Source organism: Mytilus edulis, chromosome 7 (genome assembly GCF_963676685.1).
Source record: "Mytilus edulis chromosome 7, xbMytEdul2.2, whole genome shotgun sequence".
In the NCBI taxonomy this organism is placed as follows: domain Eukaryota; kingdom Metazoa; phylum Mollusca; class Bivalvia; order Mytilida; family Mytilidae; genus Mytilus; species Mytilus edulis.
Window position 1 is genome coordinate 80,483,746 of NC_092350.1, and position 19,265 is coordinate 80,503,010.

At 31.4% G+C, this 19,265-nt stretch overlaps 2 protein-coding genes across 3 annotated transcripts in view; one reads left to right on the plus strand and one right to left on the minus strand.

Moving 5' to 3' along the window:
* Positions 1–795, minus strand: part of LOC139482360 (ferredoxin-fold anticodon-binding domain-containing protein 1 homolog) — a 16,767-nt gene extending 15,972 nt beyond the window's left edge. Inside the window, exon 1 of one of the 2 annotated variants that reach the window (XM_071266217.1) lies at positions 722–795. The gene's annotated coding sequence lies outside the window, so the exon portion shown is untranslated. Of the gene's footprint in view, positions 1–622 lie in introns of both variants that reach the window. The other variant, XM_071266218.1, reaches the window with a different exon arrangement.
* On the plus strand, positions 742–18,314 carry LOC139482361 (di-N-acetylchitobiase-like). The gene is made up of 10 exons (XM_071266219.1): positions 742–1,279; positions 6,253–6,406; positions 7,506–7,717; positions 8,302–8,479; positions 10,742–10,839; positions 11,358–11,522; positions 13,330–13,420; positions 14,159–14,287; positions 15,937–16,715; positions 17,782–18,314. The coding sequence occupies exons 1-9, from the start codon at positions 1,130–1,132 to the stop codon at positions 16,113–16,115; spliced, it is 1,356 nt and encodes a 451-aa protein (XP_071122320.1). The 5' UTR covers positions 742–1,129; the 3' UTR covers positions 16,116–16,715; positions 17,782–18,314.
* The last annotated feature ends 951 nt before the right edge of the window (positions 18,315–19,265 follow it).

The window sequence follows — 19,265 nt, forward strand, 5'->3', positions numbered from 1 at the left end:
ATTGAAGCCATTGAAAATGTCCAAAGAAGAGCAACTAAACAAATACCTGGACTATCAACATTAACATATGAAGAACGACTTAGAAAACTAAAACTTCCAACATTAGCCTACAGAAGATCTCGAGGTGACATGATAGAAATGTACAAAATACTATCAGGAAAATATGATGATGATGTATCAGACTTTATATCACCGTGTACTGACTCCAACACTCGAGGACACCATCTCAAATTGTATAAAACAAGATCTAGACTAGATGTAAGAAAATATACATTTACACAAAGAGCAGTAGAAATTTGGAACAGTCTACCAGAAAAAGTAGTATCAGCACCAACAATACCATGTTTTGAAGCCAGATTAGACCGTTACTGGGAAAATCAAGCACAAAAATATAATTATAGTGAAAAAATACACACGACCGGACAAGACCTAAGTAAATAAAGTTTAGACAAGGAGCTGACAGAAGAGGATTCCTCAGGAATCCTACAGTCAGAAGAGGATCTGTGAGTATCTGTGAGTATCTTTTCAACTTATGACACTTTTCTGACCATGTTGACCAGAATGGAAGGAAAATTTCATTTTTATCCATTTTAAACTCAATTTAAAGATATGATTTCTTAACCAATGTTTTTGTTTTGTCTTTACAAAATCGTGTTTGAGATATATCATAATATCACATGCAAATTGCTAAAATTTGGGAAAATATGGTTTTAATATTTACCGGAAGTGCTTCTCACAATATAAAACAAAAGTAAAGCCGGATTGATAAAAAAATATTCCGACATCTGTCATAAGTTTCCTTTTCTCTCATTCATGATTTATATTTAAGGTGGTCTAATTCAGATAAATTTGATAAGTTGATTAATTTTGGTCAATTAGTATCATTTTTTTTAGCTTTTTGGCGAAAGAAAACAAATCGACGAATAAAAGATTCCGACTTTCCGTCACCGGTAGTTTTTTAGTAACGCCTTCAGGTGATACGGAAGTTGAATATTGTTGAATGTTTGTTCAGGTGTTGAAAACTCATAAATAATTTACAGAGTGTTTCCATTTACGATGATAATAAGCTGACGGAGAATTGTGCTATTTTAACTAAATATAAGATATATTGCAATCAAAAGAATCAACAATGCTAATTATTCCAAAACCAATAAAACTCATCACCTTGAAATTTGTGGTTCTCATATCGCTTGTCAAGTTGGTTGTTGCACAATCTGTGAACTGTCCCTGTGAATCTCAATCTTTGTGTCGGCTAAATCATTTTACTAACCATAGAGAGGTAAGAAATAAAAAAAATAAAAGCTATTGTTCATGTTGTTTGAAAAATTATTGAGGGACGGAATCACCATATATACATGTTGTAGTTTACATGATTTAATTATGAAGGTACATTGTAGGTATCAATTCGTCCAAAATCATTTTAGCTCCCATTCACGTTGGTATTTTTTTAGGAAAACATGTCATTATACCATTGATGATATTTTTATGACTCAAAATACTTTTAAATAGAGAGCCGTGGTGTAGTGGTTAGTGCATCGGACTACTAACACAAAGGTTCCTGGTTCGATTCCCGTTAGGGATGAAAATTTCAGGAACTCAATTTTCGGCTCTCCCTTGACGCCATTTGCGAGTATGGTCTTGAAGAAACGATAATTAGTCCGTCGGAAGGGGACGATAAATGGCTGACCCGTGTTAAGAGAGAGCAATATCTCTTGCACGTTAAAGTCGGTATCAGGTCCGTTCGCGCCCGATACACTTTCGCACCCTACACGTTCTCACCATGCACGTTTACACCCAAGGTCTGTTCGCACTCTACACATTCGCGCCCAATTTTAATTCATTTAATTCCAGTTGAATAATTGGAAAATCATGATTGTTGTTTTAAATCGCTTTGGTGTAAATACTGAATGTATTTATAGCTTTGTATGAGTAAAACATTGAAGATTTTAAATGAAAAACACACAGCTTGGTCCCTGTGATCTGAAACAATAAAACAATAAAATATAGCAATACACTATCATACTATATGTACATGTTATAACTAAAACATGATAAAATATTCAACACAGAAAAAAATGCTGTCTCAGTTTATTTTGAGACAATGACAACAATTATACTTATAAGAATACACTTGCCAAAACTTGATTACAGAGTTATTAAACATAAAACCAATCAAAATTTGGCGCGAACATGTAGGGTGCGAACATGTAGGGTGCGAACATGAGTGGGTGCGAACGTGAATGGGCGCCAACGGACCCGGATTTGTTAAAGACACCCTTATAGATTTCGATAAAGAGTAGGCTAATGCCGCTACAAGGCAGCACTCGCACCCGCAAAGTGGAAAGGGATTAATATTAGTTTCAAAACTTGTTTCCCAATCCACTATAAATAAATTTATGTTTAAACTAAATATGATCAGGGCATTGAACTAGATTTGTTCTCACTAGAAGTTTCAATTTTAGAAACATAATGATGACTTTTGATATATATTGACTCTGAAGATAAAGATTTATGATAGACCAAAACGCAAATGCACAGGAAAAATATAATTGTTTAATAAAGCATTATTGTGTTATCATGTTCAAGTTCAACATCAGTGTACTGATCGTTTTATAGGTCTACATGAATACATGATGTATATTTAAAACAATTAACATTATCATATTTTTTTTTGTTTTTGTCGAAAAAGGGAGACATAGCGATCCAACAATCCATCGGCAGAAACAGTGTCCTCAAATATTCACTCTGTGATTAAACATGTCATTTGCATGTTAAAGTTTTTGAAATTTCAATAACTTTCTTAAACTATCCTTGATTTCTACTAAACTTTGACAGAAGCTTGTTAATGATCAAAAGCTAGTATCTAGTAGGAAAATTTGTTAAAATTTTGTACCTGTTTATCCATATTTAACTTATCAATGGACTTAGTTTTTCTTCCAGTTAACATTACATACAGTCTGCAGTTAAAGATTTAAAAGATTTATTAAATTCATAAACTATCCTTGATTTTTACCGAACTTGGACAGTTCTAAGCTTCTTGCAATCAAAAGATAGTGTCGAAAGGGATATTTTTTGTTATTTTTTTCCTCCTTAGTGCTGAGTTTGCGATTAACAGCAAAAGTAGGCGAGACACTGGGAACCCTCACATTTTTTTTTCTTTTTTTGCAATGGCGTTGTCAGTTTATTTTTCTACTAATAAGTTTGAATGTCCCTCTTGTCTATTGCCTCTGTTCTAGGATATACATGTACAAAAAGAATACACCAGTGGGGTGCATATCAATCATTGTCAATTGGCTAGTCTTTGACCTGTTCTTTAGCTAGACAGAAAAGCCTTCAATACTTTTAATACATGATCTGCCCAAGATCAGTTCTCCAGTGTCCAGTTGGCCACATATTTTTATCAGTTTGATAAATTTGATAAGAACATGTACTAAAAGGTTGGGTGTTTTTTTGCTCACCTAGGGATATTGTGTTTTTCGGTCTGTGCATATATTCTTTTCATTCTTTTGTTCATCCATCTGTCAGTTCAATTTTCCATCTGGTCAGCTTCTGGGTTTTAGTTTTTGATGAAGTTGAAGCCAAATCAACTTGTTCCCTATGATATGATCTTTCTTATTTCAATGTCAAATAAGAGTTTTTACCCCACTTTCACAGTCTATTGATCATGAACATATAAAATGGCAAGTGGACCATCCATGTATTACATTGTTTGGACAGATTCTTGTTTTACATTAATGTAAATTAGATTTCCCATGTTTAATCATGTTAATATGTTGATGTCTATATATATATGAAAGTTTAAAGTAACGATAATTATATTTAACATGTTTAAAAAATTTCAAATATTGATAATAATTTTTAAACATTTAACATGTTTGATGACAAAAATTGAACATGATTAAGTTAAACTAAAATGCATTAAAGACTTTCTACTTCATTTGAACCATGATTAAATAAAGTCACTGAATGCACATTTCAAAGATTGAGTAGTTATTACCTAATTTAAATGTTTTTTTTGTTTATAAGGTATACCTACTACAGGAATGATGACAACACAATAACACGAAAAAAATAAAAAAAATATCAAGCTGCCAAATGTCTGAAAAGTATCAACAAACAATAACAAAGGGAAACTTTGGAAGGGCAAACTCAACTGTTTTGTGTTGAATAACACATACACCAGAAATATCATATTTTTGAATTGGGCTTGTTGTATTGATTTTATACTGCAACTACAATGTATCATGACTATAAACATGATAAAAGGTTTTGAAAATAGCTGTGAAAGTCTAAACATAAAACTTATTTTTTTATCCCCAAATGAGCCCCTGACTGTGATGGAATGTGATTGGCATGACCTTTACATTTTATAAACTATATATATTGAGATATTTATATGTAAATAAATACATGCTATTTATTAAGGAAAAATGGACATGCACAAACTATTTCAGCTGCAGAAAAAAAAGAAACTTTACTTTAATAATCATGCTTATGCACCACATCTTTTTAGTTTTTAAATGAACATTATTTGATACATGTATACAAACATGACAAATGTATATATTTTGGTCAATTCTTAAAAGGGGGACGATCGAAAGATACCATAGGGATAGTCAAACTCATAGATCTAAAACTAAAGACTAAGCAACACTAGTGGCACTCATAATATTATAATCATGAATAAAAGGAGATGGAGAGATTAAATTTATGACAGTGAGACAGAAACATAAAATTCAATAAGTACAGGTATAAAACATACTTATTCATGTGTTTGTGTATGTTGTGATGTTATACTATTATTTCAGAAAAAGTGAGAAGGTTTGGTACCATTAAAACGTTTAATCCCACTGCAAATGTTTGCACCTGTCCTAAGTCAGGAATCTGATGTACCGTAGTTGAGGACTGTCGTTTCTTAATGTAATTTATACATGTTTCCCGTTTTTTTATATAGATTAGACCTTTGTTTTCCCATTTGAATGGTTTTACACTACTAATTTTGGAGCCCTTTATAGCTTGTTGTCTGGCGTGAGGCAAGGCTCCATGTCGAAGGCCGTACCTTGACCTACAATGGTTTACTTTTATAAATTGTTATTTGGATGGAGCTAGAGTTGTCTCATTGGCACTCATACCACATCTTTTTATATCTAATTATTCAAGTGTGTTTTTTGTCGAGCCTTCAACTTTAGTCGAAAAAGCGAGACAAGCGATCCTACATTCCGTCGTCGGCAGCGGCGGCGGCATCCACAAATATTCACTCTGTGGTTAAAGTTTTTGAAATTTTAATAACTTTCTTAAACTATACTGATTTTCTACCAAACTTGGACAGAAGCTTGTTTATGATCATAAGAAAGTATCCAGAAGTAAATTTTGTAAAAATAAAATTCCATTTTTTCCGTATTTTACTTATAAATGGACTTAGTTTTTCTGCGAGGAAACATTACATTCACTCTGTGGTTAAAGTTTTTAAAATTTTAATAACTTTCATAAACTATCCTTGATTTGTACCAAACTTGGACAGAAGCTTGTTTATGATCATAAGATAGTATCAAGAAGAAAATTTTGTAAAAATAAATTTCCACTTTTCCGTATTTTACTTATAAATGGACTTAGTCATGTTAGTTTTTTTGCCAGAAACAAAACAGTTTAAGTTTTTAAAATTTTTATAATGTTCTTAAACTATCCTGGATTTCTACCAAACTTAGACAAAAAGATCATAAGATATATTATTCAGAAGTAAATTTTGTGAAAAAAAAATTCACTTTTTCCGTATTTTACTTATAAATGGACTTAGTTTTTCTTCCAGTTAACATTACATACAGTCTGCAGTTAAAGTTTATAAAACATTTATTAGATTCATAAACTATCCTGGATTTTTTACCAAACTTGGAAGCTTCTTTCAATCAAAAGACAGTAATCAGAGGGAAATATTTATTGATGTTTTTCCTCATTTTTGTTGAGTCTGCGATTAATAGTAAAAGTAGGCGAGACACTGGGTTCCGTGGAACCCTTACAATTTTTTTTATTAACTGGTAGAGTAGGAGGTACTTATACAAATGTAGCATAGACATGATAGAGTTATATCTCTTTGACATTGAAGTTTAACATTTTGACATTAAGATTATTTTTAAACTTTATTTATATATAAGTACATTTTTAGTGACACACAAGCCTTAACACACCTGCTGTTTCCTTATTCTAATGGTTTCATTTTCGTTTTTTTTTTAATTCAGATGATTATTTTGTATTTAGGTTACTGTCATAACAGAAAAGAAATCTGACTTTAAGAAATGGACCTGGGAAGGAATACACAATGTAATTCATATAGTCGGTGATACAGAAAGTGAGGATGAAGCAGATCTTATGTGTTATACACATAGCAAGAAAGCTAACTATGGAATTCTGGGTAAGATAAAATTGAGAATGGAAATGGGGAATGGGTCAAAGAACCAACTACCAGACCAAAGTGTAGATAACAGATAACAGCTGAATGCCACCAATGGGTCTTCAATGCAGCGTGAAAATCCTGCACCAGGAGGCGTGCTTTTGCTGGCCAGTAAACAAAAATGAATACTAGTTCAGTGGTATGGACATCATACTCAACTCCAAAATATATAAAAAAGATGTACATTTTTATATATGCATAATTATCAAGATTCAAACCTCAAATTTGTCACTTTTAATAAAAAAAAATGAAGACCACAGCACTAAAATGGCTTGGGGAGAACACTGTCAGATGAACTTAGTGGATGTCAGCACAAAAGTACTGACTGCACACTTAAAAACAATATAACTTGCTTGTTAAAAAAATATTTAAATCACAATTTATTAACACTATGGATTGGAATCAGGCAGCAAACTTTATAAAAGAAGAAAACATGTATAGATAATGTCAATACCCAGACTTCTTATATCAATACTGTAGTCATGGTAAATTTAAAAAAAAGTAAAATAACAAAAATACCAAACACAGAGAAAAATTTAAAACAGAAAGTCCTTTATCAAATAGAAAAAACAAACACATTAAACAAATGGAAAACATATTCCTGACTTTGTGCATGCATTTTCTTATGTATAGAAAATGGTGGATTAAACCTGGTTTTAAAGCTAGCTAAACCCTTCACTTGTATATGACAGTTGCATAGAATTTCATTATATTGACAACAAAGTGTGAGTAAAACAAACAAATAATTAAATAGATAAAAATGACAAAAATTGGGGTACAGTGGTCAACAAAGTGTTATTATTGTGCACATTTTTGATTTCGATTTTTTCATGACAGACAAAAATGTGAGAATAGTAATGCCATAACAAGAAAAACTGCATACAAATACATTTATACTGTATGTGTCAGATTACTGAATGTAACGTTTTGTTATTGCAATACATGTCATCATGATCACTCCGTCACATTATTTGCTAAACATAAAAACCTAGCAATCATTTAGATCTCACAATCATTTCTAAGTTTTATACAATATTTTAATCTTTTTATATAATTTCAGTAAAAATGCCATACAGTGATGATATGAATAAATCTGATTTTGACACATGGGTAAATAACTCTATTAAACGTGCAAAGAAAATGTACGCCGAAATCATAGCGGTGGACTTGTTAGGTATTGTCGGCAACTGTCACATGGATGAGCATCATGCACAAATAGCCTTTAACTTTACCAATGCCTTTGCCAAAAGGGTTCACCTTCACAATCAAAAGGTTTGTTTTGCCATGATATTAACACGATTCTTCTTTACATGTTTTATCTTTAAAGTCATATGAAATTTTGAATTAAAAAAAATAATGCATATGTTTTTAAAAAAATTTGTTTTTTATTTTGTGTAATAAAACTTTAATATGTACATATACTTTTTTTTTCTCAAGAAAATTCTATAAAATGTCCAAATTTAAAAGAAATTTACTTTTTTTTAATTGTTTGCTTCCAGCAATTTCTGAATTTACAGTATACTCCATGAGATAACATCCTCAAGGAAATTCTGTGTTTGTAGTTATTTTAATTATAATTTTGATTCAGTTCATCTCTTTCAATAATTCCCCAATGAATTGTATCTCAGATCACTTGCTTCACATTTTTGTTAGGTATGACAAATTTAGATGGATATAAAAAGGATTGAGCTATAATGGAGGATAATATAAGAGACTTGAGATAGATAAAATTTTACCTAATAGTATATGCAGCTATGCCACCTGAAAAGAACTATCAATAAAATATTATTAATGATAATAACCATATTTTATTGTGAGGTATTACATAATGAGTGTATCTTTATTTTATTTTTTAGTTGTCATGCATATTGCCATGGAAACCACCATGTTTTGGCTCAAATTGTGACTTGACTTCAGAATTGATAAAAACTGGAACTTGTGATACTATAATGACAAGTCCTGACAGCTTTATTACAGATTGTGATAAACCTTGCAGGGCAAAAGCTACTATGCCAATTAGTAATGTAGTCATAGGTAAGCTTACATATAAAAAGCCACTATGCCAATCAGTAATGTAGTCATAGGTAGCAATAAACAGTTAGGAAAAAATACTAAAGTTTGCCCTTATGAATTTTACCATCCCCTTTTCATTGCTTTCTTGCAATATCAAGCTTACTGTTTGTGTCATATATGGGCATATGTATGTAATCAGAATCTTCCATAGATTTTATATCCAGTATATAAAATGGTGAAATATAATTTCTTTTTGGTGTATCCATGGCAACAATCTGCATTTATTTGTTATAAAATATTGCAAAAAGGGGGGGAAAGATGTCACATATTTCCCCAAAATTTGTCTAAAAGTAGAATTTCAATCGCTTGAAGTAATACCTTTTCTGAAACTGTGTACATATATCATTCAGCAAATCCAATGAAAATCATATGTCTTTCGTCTCATTTTTTTGTAAAATTGCGTCAAAAACTTCGTGTAGAAAAAAAGAGTTTGTAAACAGTACATTAATTTCTGGACCGATGGCCGGTCTAGCTATGAAAATACGGATTGTCAAACAGAAAACAGCCCATAAAACATGTAAAAAATAATCTTGATGCACTTATAAACCATCTTTGAAGGCTAAATTAGCACTCATCTGTCTAAAAATGAATTTTATTACACAATAACTTTCCTATTTGAAAAATCCACCGGGGCCAAAATGCGAAACTAAACTCCTAACTGTGTATTGCTACCATAGGTAAGCTTACATATAAAAGCCACTATGTCAATCAGTAATGTAGTCATAGGTAAGCTTACATATAAAAAGCCACTATGCCAATCAGTAATGTAGTCATAGGTAAGCTTACATATAAAAAGCCACTATGTCAATCAGTAATGTAGTCATAGGTAAGCTTACATATAAAAGCCACTATGTCAATCAGTAATGTAGTCATAGGTAAGCTTACATATAAAAAGCCACTATGCCAATCAGTAATGTAGTCATAGGTAAGCTTACATATATAAAGCCACTATGCCAATCAGTAATGTAGTCATAGGTAAGCTTACATATAAAAAGCCACTATGCCAATCAGTAATGTAGTCATAGGTAAGCTTACATATAAAAAGCCACTATGTCAATCAGTAATGTAGTCATAGGTAAGCTTACATATAAAAGCCACTATGTCAATCAGTAATGTAGTTATAGGTAAGCTTACATATAAAAAGCCACTATGCCAATCAGTAATGTAGTCATAGGTAAGCTTACATATAAAAAGCCACTATGCCAATCAGTAATGTAGTCATAGGTAAGCTTACATATAAAAAGCCACTATGCCAATCAGTAATGTAGTCATAGGTAAGCTTACATATAAAAAGCCACTATGTCAATCAGTAATGTAGTCATAGGTAAGCTAACATATAAAAAGCCACTATGCCAATCAATAATGTAATCCAAATGAAAGGTAAGCTAGCATAAAAAAACTTAAAAAGCTACAATGAAATTGAGAATGAAAAAGGAGAATATGTCAAAGAGACAATAATCCCACCAATGAGCAGAAAACAGCGGAAGGCCACCAATGAGTCTTCAACGGAGCATGAAAATCCCACATTCAAAGCAACATCAATGAAAATTAACATCATGCATATCATGGGGTAGCTAGAATTTGAAAAGCTATTATGCCAATCATTAACATTATCATAGGTAAGCTACATGTACCATATAAAAAGCTACTATGCCAATCATTAAGGTTATCATGGGTACATATTAACAATACAACATACCAAAGAATTTCCCCAATAAAAGAAAGCAAGACATCTAAGTGTGGAGAGTTGTCTCATTGGCACTCACACCACATCTTCCTATATCTACTCAACCTGTTAATTTAGAAATTTATCCTTACTACAGGAATAAACGGCATTTGTTTGATTTTTGGTGTTTGAACACCACTTTTCAGGACAGCATTTAGGCTATTTCACAGCGGCCAGCATTTGTGCTTTATGGTATAGGCATACTTCATCGAACTCATCAACATCTGTATTTCTCAAAAGAACCAGTAAATTTCATTATACTGTGGATTTATTATTATTCATTGGATACTAATTTTCATGGATTTCGTAGATACAGGAGAACCAAAAATTAAATAATCAACAAATTATAAATACTCTAAAAAAAGGTATGCAGACTTTGCCAAAACAACGAAATTAAATATCATGATAATGCAAGTTTTCCTTAATCCATGAAAATTGGTTCCAATGAAAATTAATGAATCCACACTGGTAGATGAATTTTTAATTTATCTTTTCAGGAACAGATGAATATTTGTACCATTCAAATGTACCTGCCTCCATGTTGTTCATGGGCGTGCCTTGGCATGGGTATGATTATAAGTGTTCTAAATACTTAGTAAGTATTTTGAAGGTGACTGTTTATTGTAACCTTCAGTACCTGAAGAGAAGCATGTTCAACAAAATAATTCAAATTCATGAGAAATATTAAAAAAAAAATTTTTTTTTTTAAGTCAGTACCGCATATTATCAGCAAAAAATAATCATTATTGTAAGATAGTCCATACTTGTTGATGCTCTCATTTGATTTTTAAAAAAAATGTGATATTGATTGCCAATGATGCAACTCTCCACAAAGACCAAATGATGTAGAAGTTAACAACTTTAGCTTACTGTACAACCTTCAACAATGAGCAAAACCTTTACTACTTTCTAAGCTGTAAAAAGCCTAATATGACAAGTATAACAATTCAAACAAGAAAACTTAGTTTTTCATACAAAATTAAGAATATTTAGTATAAAATGTGAACAACTACAAGTCTAGGTCTTTTTACGTAAATAACATTTTAAGTAATACTGTATATTCTAGGTTTGTTCTATAAGATGTTTGTATTAGATTCTGTGATATATTTTTAGGGTAATGATGAAGATGTTTGTATGTTACCACAGAAGAATAACACTTGTGATTTTCAATCAAAGAAGAAAATGACCTTTTATGACCTTGATACAAAATACCACAGTTATTTTGAAAAGAATCACAAATGGAGTAAATTCTACAGTTCTAATTATTTCAATGTTAATGTAAGTATTTACCAGTTATCAAATTTTTTAAGGGTGTGTGATATACAATTTTATAGCTATTTTACGAAATTTCCATTTAATTTTACTGGCTGATAATTTTCTTTCTCGGTGAAGTCTAGTGATATGAAAATTATCACTAAAAAATAAGAGAGCATGTGCCGTTGTTAATGAAATTAATATCGTCATAGGTAAAATAGCAATAAACAGATTATCTTTGTTCATCTCACCTAGATTTCTTTTCTCACTTTTGCCATACTGGCTCAAGTGAGAAAATCAATCTTGTTGAAATGATCACCGATATTATCTATAAATTAAAAACATTTGTTTTTTATCGATGAAATTTAGTGGAGATGGTGTTATTCTGCTACAATCTCATTAAAGGTTTACCCGCCTTAGATGAGTTGTCGCCGAGAAACATCCTCATGTTTGAAAGACCATTGATGATCTGTTTATAAAACTGAGAATTGAAAGGAGGAATGTGTCAAAGAGACACCAACCTGCAGGCCCGTAGCCAGGAATTTCCAAGGGGGGGTTAGTTGGACTCACAAACTCGACTTTAACAGTCACAATTCGAAACAGAACATTGACTTTAACAGTGCTTATTTGTTTTCAAGGGGGGTTCGTCCGAACCCTCCGAACCCCCCTGGCTACGGGTATGACCTGACCAAAGAGCAGAATGGCTATTTGATTATGATGCTTTAAAGTGTTTAAATTGTCATTAGTTTCTAGCGATCATTTTCTTTCTCACACAAGTTGCATGCTATGAAATATGATCACAAAAAAAGATCAAAGTAAAAAATACACCAAATAGTGATAAGTTAATGTTATTGTTCATCAACGTCAAGAAATAAGCTAGTCTAATTTAATTAGTCACTCTAATATTTAGACCTTGGAAAAATTATGTCAGATCCTACAGGTATTTTATATGAGAATTATAATATTTGATTGAAACTAAAATTAGATTGTCTCTTTTCTAAAAGCTTCATTTATATAAATAAATTTGGTGTTTTTACTGTCTTCTGATTGGTTAGAATTATTAGTTTTATTTTCAATGTTGTCAATTTTGATGGCGACGCGCCCACTCTGACGTTGTGTATTCATACGCCAACATGTGTGTACGTTGTTATTGTTAATATAAATAATACAAAAAGTTCTTTTAGCCTTATTTTTGATATAAATTTATTTATAATGAATGGCAATAATTTATTTTGATTTTATTGAACCATAAAACTAATTTTTGACTCTTCACATTTTACATAATCCGCTTCGCGGATTATTCAATGTAAAGAGTCAAAAATTAGTTTTATGGTTCAATAAATTCAAAATAGATAATAGCCATTCATTAAATAACATTGAACTTTGTATTTATGAAAATAACATATCATTGTTTTATGACGTTGCATTAAATTTGACAGAACCATATGAATGAGATATATATATATATATTCAATATTTCGCAGATTGGTTTTATTTACATAGAGGTATTTTGAACTTTACAGTCAATATGTCCACTTTTGCAGTGCTATGTAATCTTTTAGTACTTATATATCATAAAATTGATAATCGAAATGGGGAATGTGTCAAAAGAGAAAACAACCCGACCAAAAAGCAGATACCTCTTACCAATGTAGAATAAACAAACATACAGCAATTGGCACAGAAAACTCCGTTTAAAAGATGGAACAACAAACTACTTAAGTTTAGGCATATATAAAAGCATACACATACATACAGACACATCTTGTATTAGAATTTGTTTTTATAATTATTTTGTTGAAGGGAACTTATTTTTAATGTTATGTTTTAGGTTACAAATGACGGCGAACATCAAATCTGGTATGAATCTGACGAAAGTTTGTATGAAAAATACAAGTTTGCCCTTGACATGAAACTCAGAGGTAAATCTTCTTAAACTCATATATATTCAAATCCTGCTCAACAGAGCATACAATTTATATGTATATCCTGTTGTCATAGGGATGTCAAACTTTGTTTGTAACATCTAAAACACACATGGCAATATTTACTTCTACGGTTCACTGTTCAAAAAAATGTAAAAGAAAAACAAACAAAGAAACAGAACTACCAGGGAAATCAAAATGGAAAGTCCATAATCAAATGACAAAATCAAAGCTCTAAAACATCAAATGAATGGATAACTTTAGAAAGCAGACTTTAAGAGAGATAATTTATTTGTGATAGTCAGGTTTATTAATATGTTTTTATCCGAGGGGGGGGGGGGGGGGCAATACCTTTTTATGTTAATCTATTATGGCCTTTTAAAAGTGTTGTTAACTGTTATCTGAGATAATTTAAACTGTTAACTATTTTCAACCCACTGTGTTAACTGTTATCAGCATTTTTGAATTTGTTGTTAACTGTCAAAATCGAGGTGTTGTTAACATGTTAACGGACCTCCTATTGCCCCCTTTTATTAATACCAAATTATACTAATCTGTGTTGTGAGGAGGCTTAGATTAAATCGTTGGTACATAGGAATCAGTAATTTTAAAGTTTTGCTAATTAACCATGTTTTGGGGCATTCAGGGTTGTCTATTAAATTTTAATCCTCATTGATACATTATTATAACCAAACTATCTGTAACCCTTTATTATTGTGTTTGCTGCTTTTATAGGTGTTGTGATATGGACAGTGGATGACCTTGTGAACTTTGACCAAGGTGATGCCCAGGAGTGGCATTGGTTGATGCATAGTATGATGGTGACTGGTAAACATACAGAGGGAGCAGACATGTCTATGGCTTGTAAGTAACTGCTTGTCCTTGTAGAAAGCAGAATGCCTAACAACTCACTATGGATCACTTTCAGTTTGAAATCTTGAAAAACATTAGATTTGATAATCAAGGAAATTATTACCACTGATCTTAGTTTAATGGGCAAGACGTCTAACACCTGACTATGGATCCCTTTGAAATCTTGAAATACATTAAATTTGATCTAGCTACTGTTATTCATCCATACTAATTTTTAACTGGATTTTTGTGTCAAAAATGTCGGTTATTGATTTGGGGATGTACGTCGGGCGGGCGGCAACCAAATGTTGTCCGTGCATTTACTCATGAAGCGTTCAACCAAACCTTTTAAAATTTTAATATGTTGTTACTGAAAACAAAATGGAGGTCAAGTTCAATAATGACGATTTTGACTTTTACCGTTCAGGAGTTACAGTTCTTGAAAGTTTAAAAAATGTTGTGTCCATGCATTTACTCATGAACCGTTCAACCAAACCTTTTAAAATTTTAATATGTTGTTACTGACAACATAACGGAGGTCAAATTCAATAATGACGATTTTTACTTTTACCGTTCAGGAGTTACAGTTCTTGAAAGTTTAAAAAATGTTGTGTCCGTGCATTTACTCATGAACCAGTCAACCAAACCTTTTAAAATTTTAATATGTTGTTACTGACAACAAAATGGAGGTTAAGTTCAATAATGACGATTTTGACTTTTACCGTTCAGGAGATACGGTTCTTGAAAGTTTAAAAAATGTTGTGTCCGTGCATTTACTCATGAACCGTTCAACCAAACCTTTTAAAATTTTAATAAGCTTGATTTTTGTCTTTCCATTTGAAAACCATACAATTCATTCATTTTTTTTAGATATTTTCAAAATCATAGGTAGGTGGACTTGTAATTTTTTCTTACTTTATGCATTAAGGGCACACAGTTTGTCCTGCTAGAGGGTCATTTTCTATCTAGTTTATATGTTGTTATTGTTGACAACATGGAAGTCAAGTTTGATATTGATAATCATAAATTTTACCTATTAGGAGTTTTGGTCCATGTAATATTGATAAATGCCAGAACACAAATAAATGTTAAAGAATCCGGTTTACTGTCATTTTGACAGCTCTTGTTGTGTATTTCCTGGGATGGGTTTCGGGGTTGGAACCCCCTTTTTTTTGGCCAATCAATGCATTTGAATGGGAGCATATAGTTGGAACCCCCCTTTACTCTGGGTTGTGACCCCCCCCCCCTTTTTTTTTAAATGGCTTGATCCGCCACACTGATGATTTAATGATTAATGGAAAAGAAAATATATTGTAGATTCATGATGCAAAAATCTAGTTTATTGATAGGCTTTTATTGCTGATCTACATATCAAATACACACTTCATCAGTTCATAGAAGAAAACAGCTTTAGAGAAATAAAAACAACATGTAAAGACTTTTATCATTAGCACTGATTGTGGTCACAAGTTTTGTAGATCCATCAATTTAAATTTGTTCATTGAAATAAAACCTGTGAAGAGAATTTGATTGCCTATGTTTTATGTCAGCTACTTGGAATTATGTTTTTTTTTATCTATTCTATAATCAAGCATTCATTGATACACCTTGTTCATAGGTCACATTTGAAAATTTATCTTATTGCCCAATTTATGTTTTAGTGAAAGCCATGGCCATTGGTGTTGGATGCTTTATTGGGGGAACATTAATTGGAGCCATAATAACAACAATAATAGCCAAGAAACAGATGAAGTTGATGAACAGAAGATATCAGCCTCCATTTCAAAAAGACGAGGATGATGAAACTGCAAACTTTCATGAAGATGATAGATATTTGTGATAAAACAACTTTATTTAATGTCAATATGAATTGAAACAAAATCAAATGATTATTTCTAGAGCTATTCTGCACTCGTTCAAGAACCGACCTTTTTTATTTTCCTTTGTGATATTTTTTACTGTAAAATTTTTATGAACAATTTTTCAAGAGTTTTGTAGAATTTTTTTTTTACAAGAACTGAAGGTTGTGAACAGATTTTTTTATCAGACTATTTGTTTATTTTAAGATATTCTGTTTGGTTGTGATTTAATGCCATTATGAAATATGTTTAAATTGAACCATGTGCTAACACATGCAGGAAACATGTCTTAGAATAACCTTATTTAACTGGATATTCTTTTGAAATCTGTGTTGACTTGAAATTTGTAAAATCTGAACACTTGAAGCAGGACAATTGATGACAATTCTGCAAATTAATCTGTTTATTCAATAAAAATTTCTTGTTCTAAACAAAATTGGTTTAAAATCTGTGACTCTTTTCCTAAATAATCTTAAGACTAAAAATACCCATAATATGTCATACACATTTCTGTATATAACTTGAAATCAATTTTAATCATAGGAGTTTTTGTAAAAAGAGTTGCTGATCATTTTTTTCAAGCCTGCAACTTTTGTTGCAGAAAGCTCGACATAGGGATAGTGATCCGGCGGTGGCGGCGTTAGCTCACTTCTTAGAAGGTGGAAGACCTGGATGCTTCATACTTTGTATATAGATGCTCCATGTTACGAATTTTCCGTCAGTCACATGTCCAATGTCCTTGACCTCATTTTCATGGTTCAGTGACCACTTGAAAAAAAAGTTCAAATTTTTTGTAATGTTGAATTCTCTTATTATAAGTAATAGGATAACTATATTTGATATGTGCGTACCTTGCAAGGTCCTCATGTCTGTCAGACAGTTTTCACTTGACCTCGACCTCATTTCATGGATCAGTGAACAAGGTTAAGTTTTGGTGGTCAAGTCCATATCTCAGATACTATAAGCAATAGGGCTAGTATATTCGATGTATGGAAGGACTGTAAGGTGTACATGTCCAACTGGCAGGTGTCATCTGACCTTGACCTCATTTTCATGGTTCAGTGGTTATAGTTAAATTTTTGTGTTTTGGTCTGTTTTTCTTATACTATATGCAATAGGTCTACTATATTTGGTGTATGGAATGATCGTAAGGTGTACATGTCTAGCGGGCAGATGTCCAGTGACCCTGACCTCATTTTCATGGTTCAGGGTCAAAGTTAAGTTTTTGAGTTTTGGGTCTTTTTATCTAATACTATATGCCATAGGTCAACTATATTTGGTGTATGGAAATATTTTATGATCTTTATGTCAGTCGCGCAGGTTTTATTTGACTGTGACCTCATTTTCACGGTTCATTGCACAGTGTTAAGTTTTTGTGTTTTGGTCTATTTTTCTTAAACTATAAGTAATGGGTCAACTATATATGTTGTATATAGAAGCATTGTTAGCTGTACATGTCTGCCTGGCATGTTTCATCTGACCTTGACCTCATTTTCAAGGTTCATTGGTCTTTTTTTAGTTATCTTGGTTAATGTTAAGTTTATGTGACAGTTGTAATAAAGCTTAGCTTTATACTTAGGACTATCAACATAATATCAATGATTAGTATAGAAGGCGAGACATTTCAGCATGTGCACTCTTGTGTAGTTTTAGCACAATGTCAATGATCATGATAATACTATGCTTTTAAAGAGCTTGCTTTACTGTATAAATCTGATTACTTCCTAGACCCAATAATTTTGAGATTAAATTGCTTATTTAGAGCTTGAGTTTAAGCAACATATTTTTCTTCACTGTATGGAATTAGGGAGATTATTTATATGCTTAAAGAATCGTCATAATAAACATTTAAATGCTTATTTCGAGATTTAATGGATATAGTAAACTTAAAAATATTCCTGCTGAATCCATATTCAGTAGTTATGCAAAACATCCGGCCATGTTGAGAGTTGAAAAACATAAAGAATAATGCTTTGTAATGTATTTAAACATATAAGTGTAAGAAATATTTGTATATGTACTATTTTTCGTTTTATATTGATGTATAGATATCATGCAACTTTATCTTGTAATGTGAATCTGTTGTTTGCTATATTTCTATTGTTATATAGTGAGTTATTTTGTAAATTATGAAGAATACTTATAAAGTTATGGATTTAAAAAAGTAAAAATAACAAAAATACCTGCCCCAAATCTAATTTTGATAAAAATAAGCCTTACAGAAAAAAATAGAATATTTTAGGTATTGTTTTACCACAGCATAGAGATGAAATTTTATTTAAGGAATGACTGTAATATCTGTCTATGAAGAAATTACATTAAAAATTTGGTGCACACTGAATAACACGTGTAGCAGGTTATTTAACAGTGTGCACCACATTTTTTATGTTATTTGGAATAGACAGAAAAAATATTAGTCTTTTCTTATAATTTAATTCTAAATTCCATTTTAAACCGTAGAAAACCATGAAAAAACGTTGATGACGTCACGGTCACATGACTAAATTATGTCTATGGCCTGATAACAAAAAATGTCAGCCAATCAGAAGATGTGTTACATCCAAAATTAAATTATTTATATATATGTACATATGATATGTGTCTTTAACTTCTGCATATATGTTTCCATAAATGTTTAACAAATAGTCATAAGTAGGTAGAAGAACATCATCTAAGAGATGTTTTCAATCAGTCAAGTTGTTAAATAAGAACTTTTTTGTACACAAAACTGTAATCAATTAATATCCAAACTGTGTATAGTGATTGAATTATAGTTTTACATTTTTATATCAGCTTTACATTGTTTTTTAATATTCTGTAAATACTGTTGTTTGATTTGTATTAATTATTACTTTAAGCATATATTTTTTAAGACATTACAAATGGAATTTTATGTTGATTTTGTTTTTAAATTCCATTTATCTAGTAATTCTAAATGAAAGGGTAAGACAGAGATTGAACAAAATCCAATGGAGAGGGGGTGGGTGAAGGGGGTGTTAGCTTTATTTCTGAAGAAAGAAACATTCTCTCCCATACCCAGAAAAAATAATCATTTATTCCGAAGTCCAGAAAAGTGTGAATTCTGAATTCCCACAATAACAAAGCCTAAGCCTGACTCCTGAAAAATGAAA

Coding starts and splice junctions, on each gene's coding strand:
- LOC139482361 (XM_071266219.1), top strand. CDS start 1,130: ATGCTAATTATTCCAAAACCAATAAAACTCATCACCTTGAAATTTGTG. Junction 8,480..10,741: donor AATTAGTAATGTAGTCATAG/GTAAGCTTACAT, acceptor TTATCTTTTCAG/GAACAGATGAATATTTGTAC. Junction 10,840..11,357: donor ATAAGTGTTCTAAATACTTA/GTAAGTATTTTG, acceptor ATATATTTTTAG/GGTAATGATGAAGATGTTTG.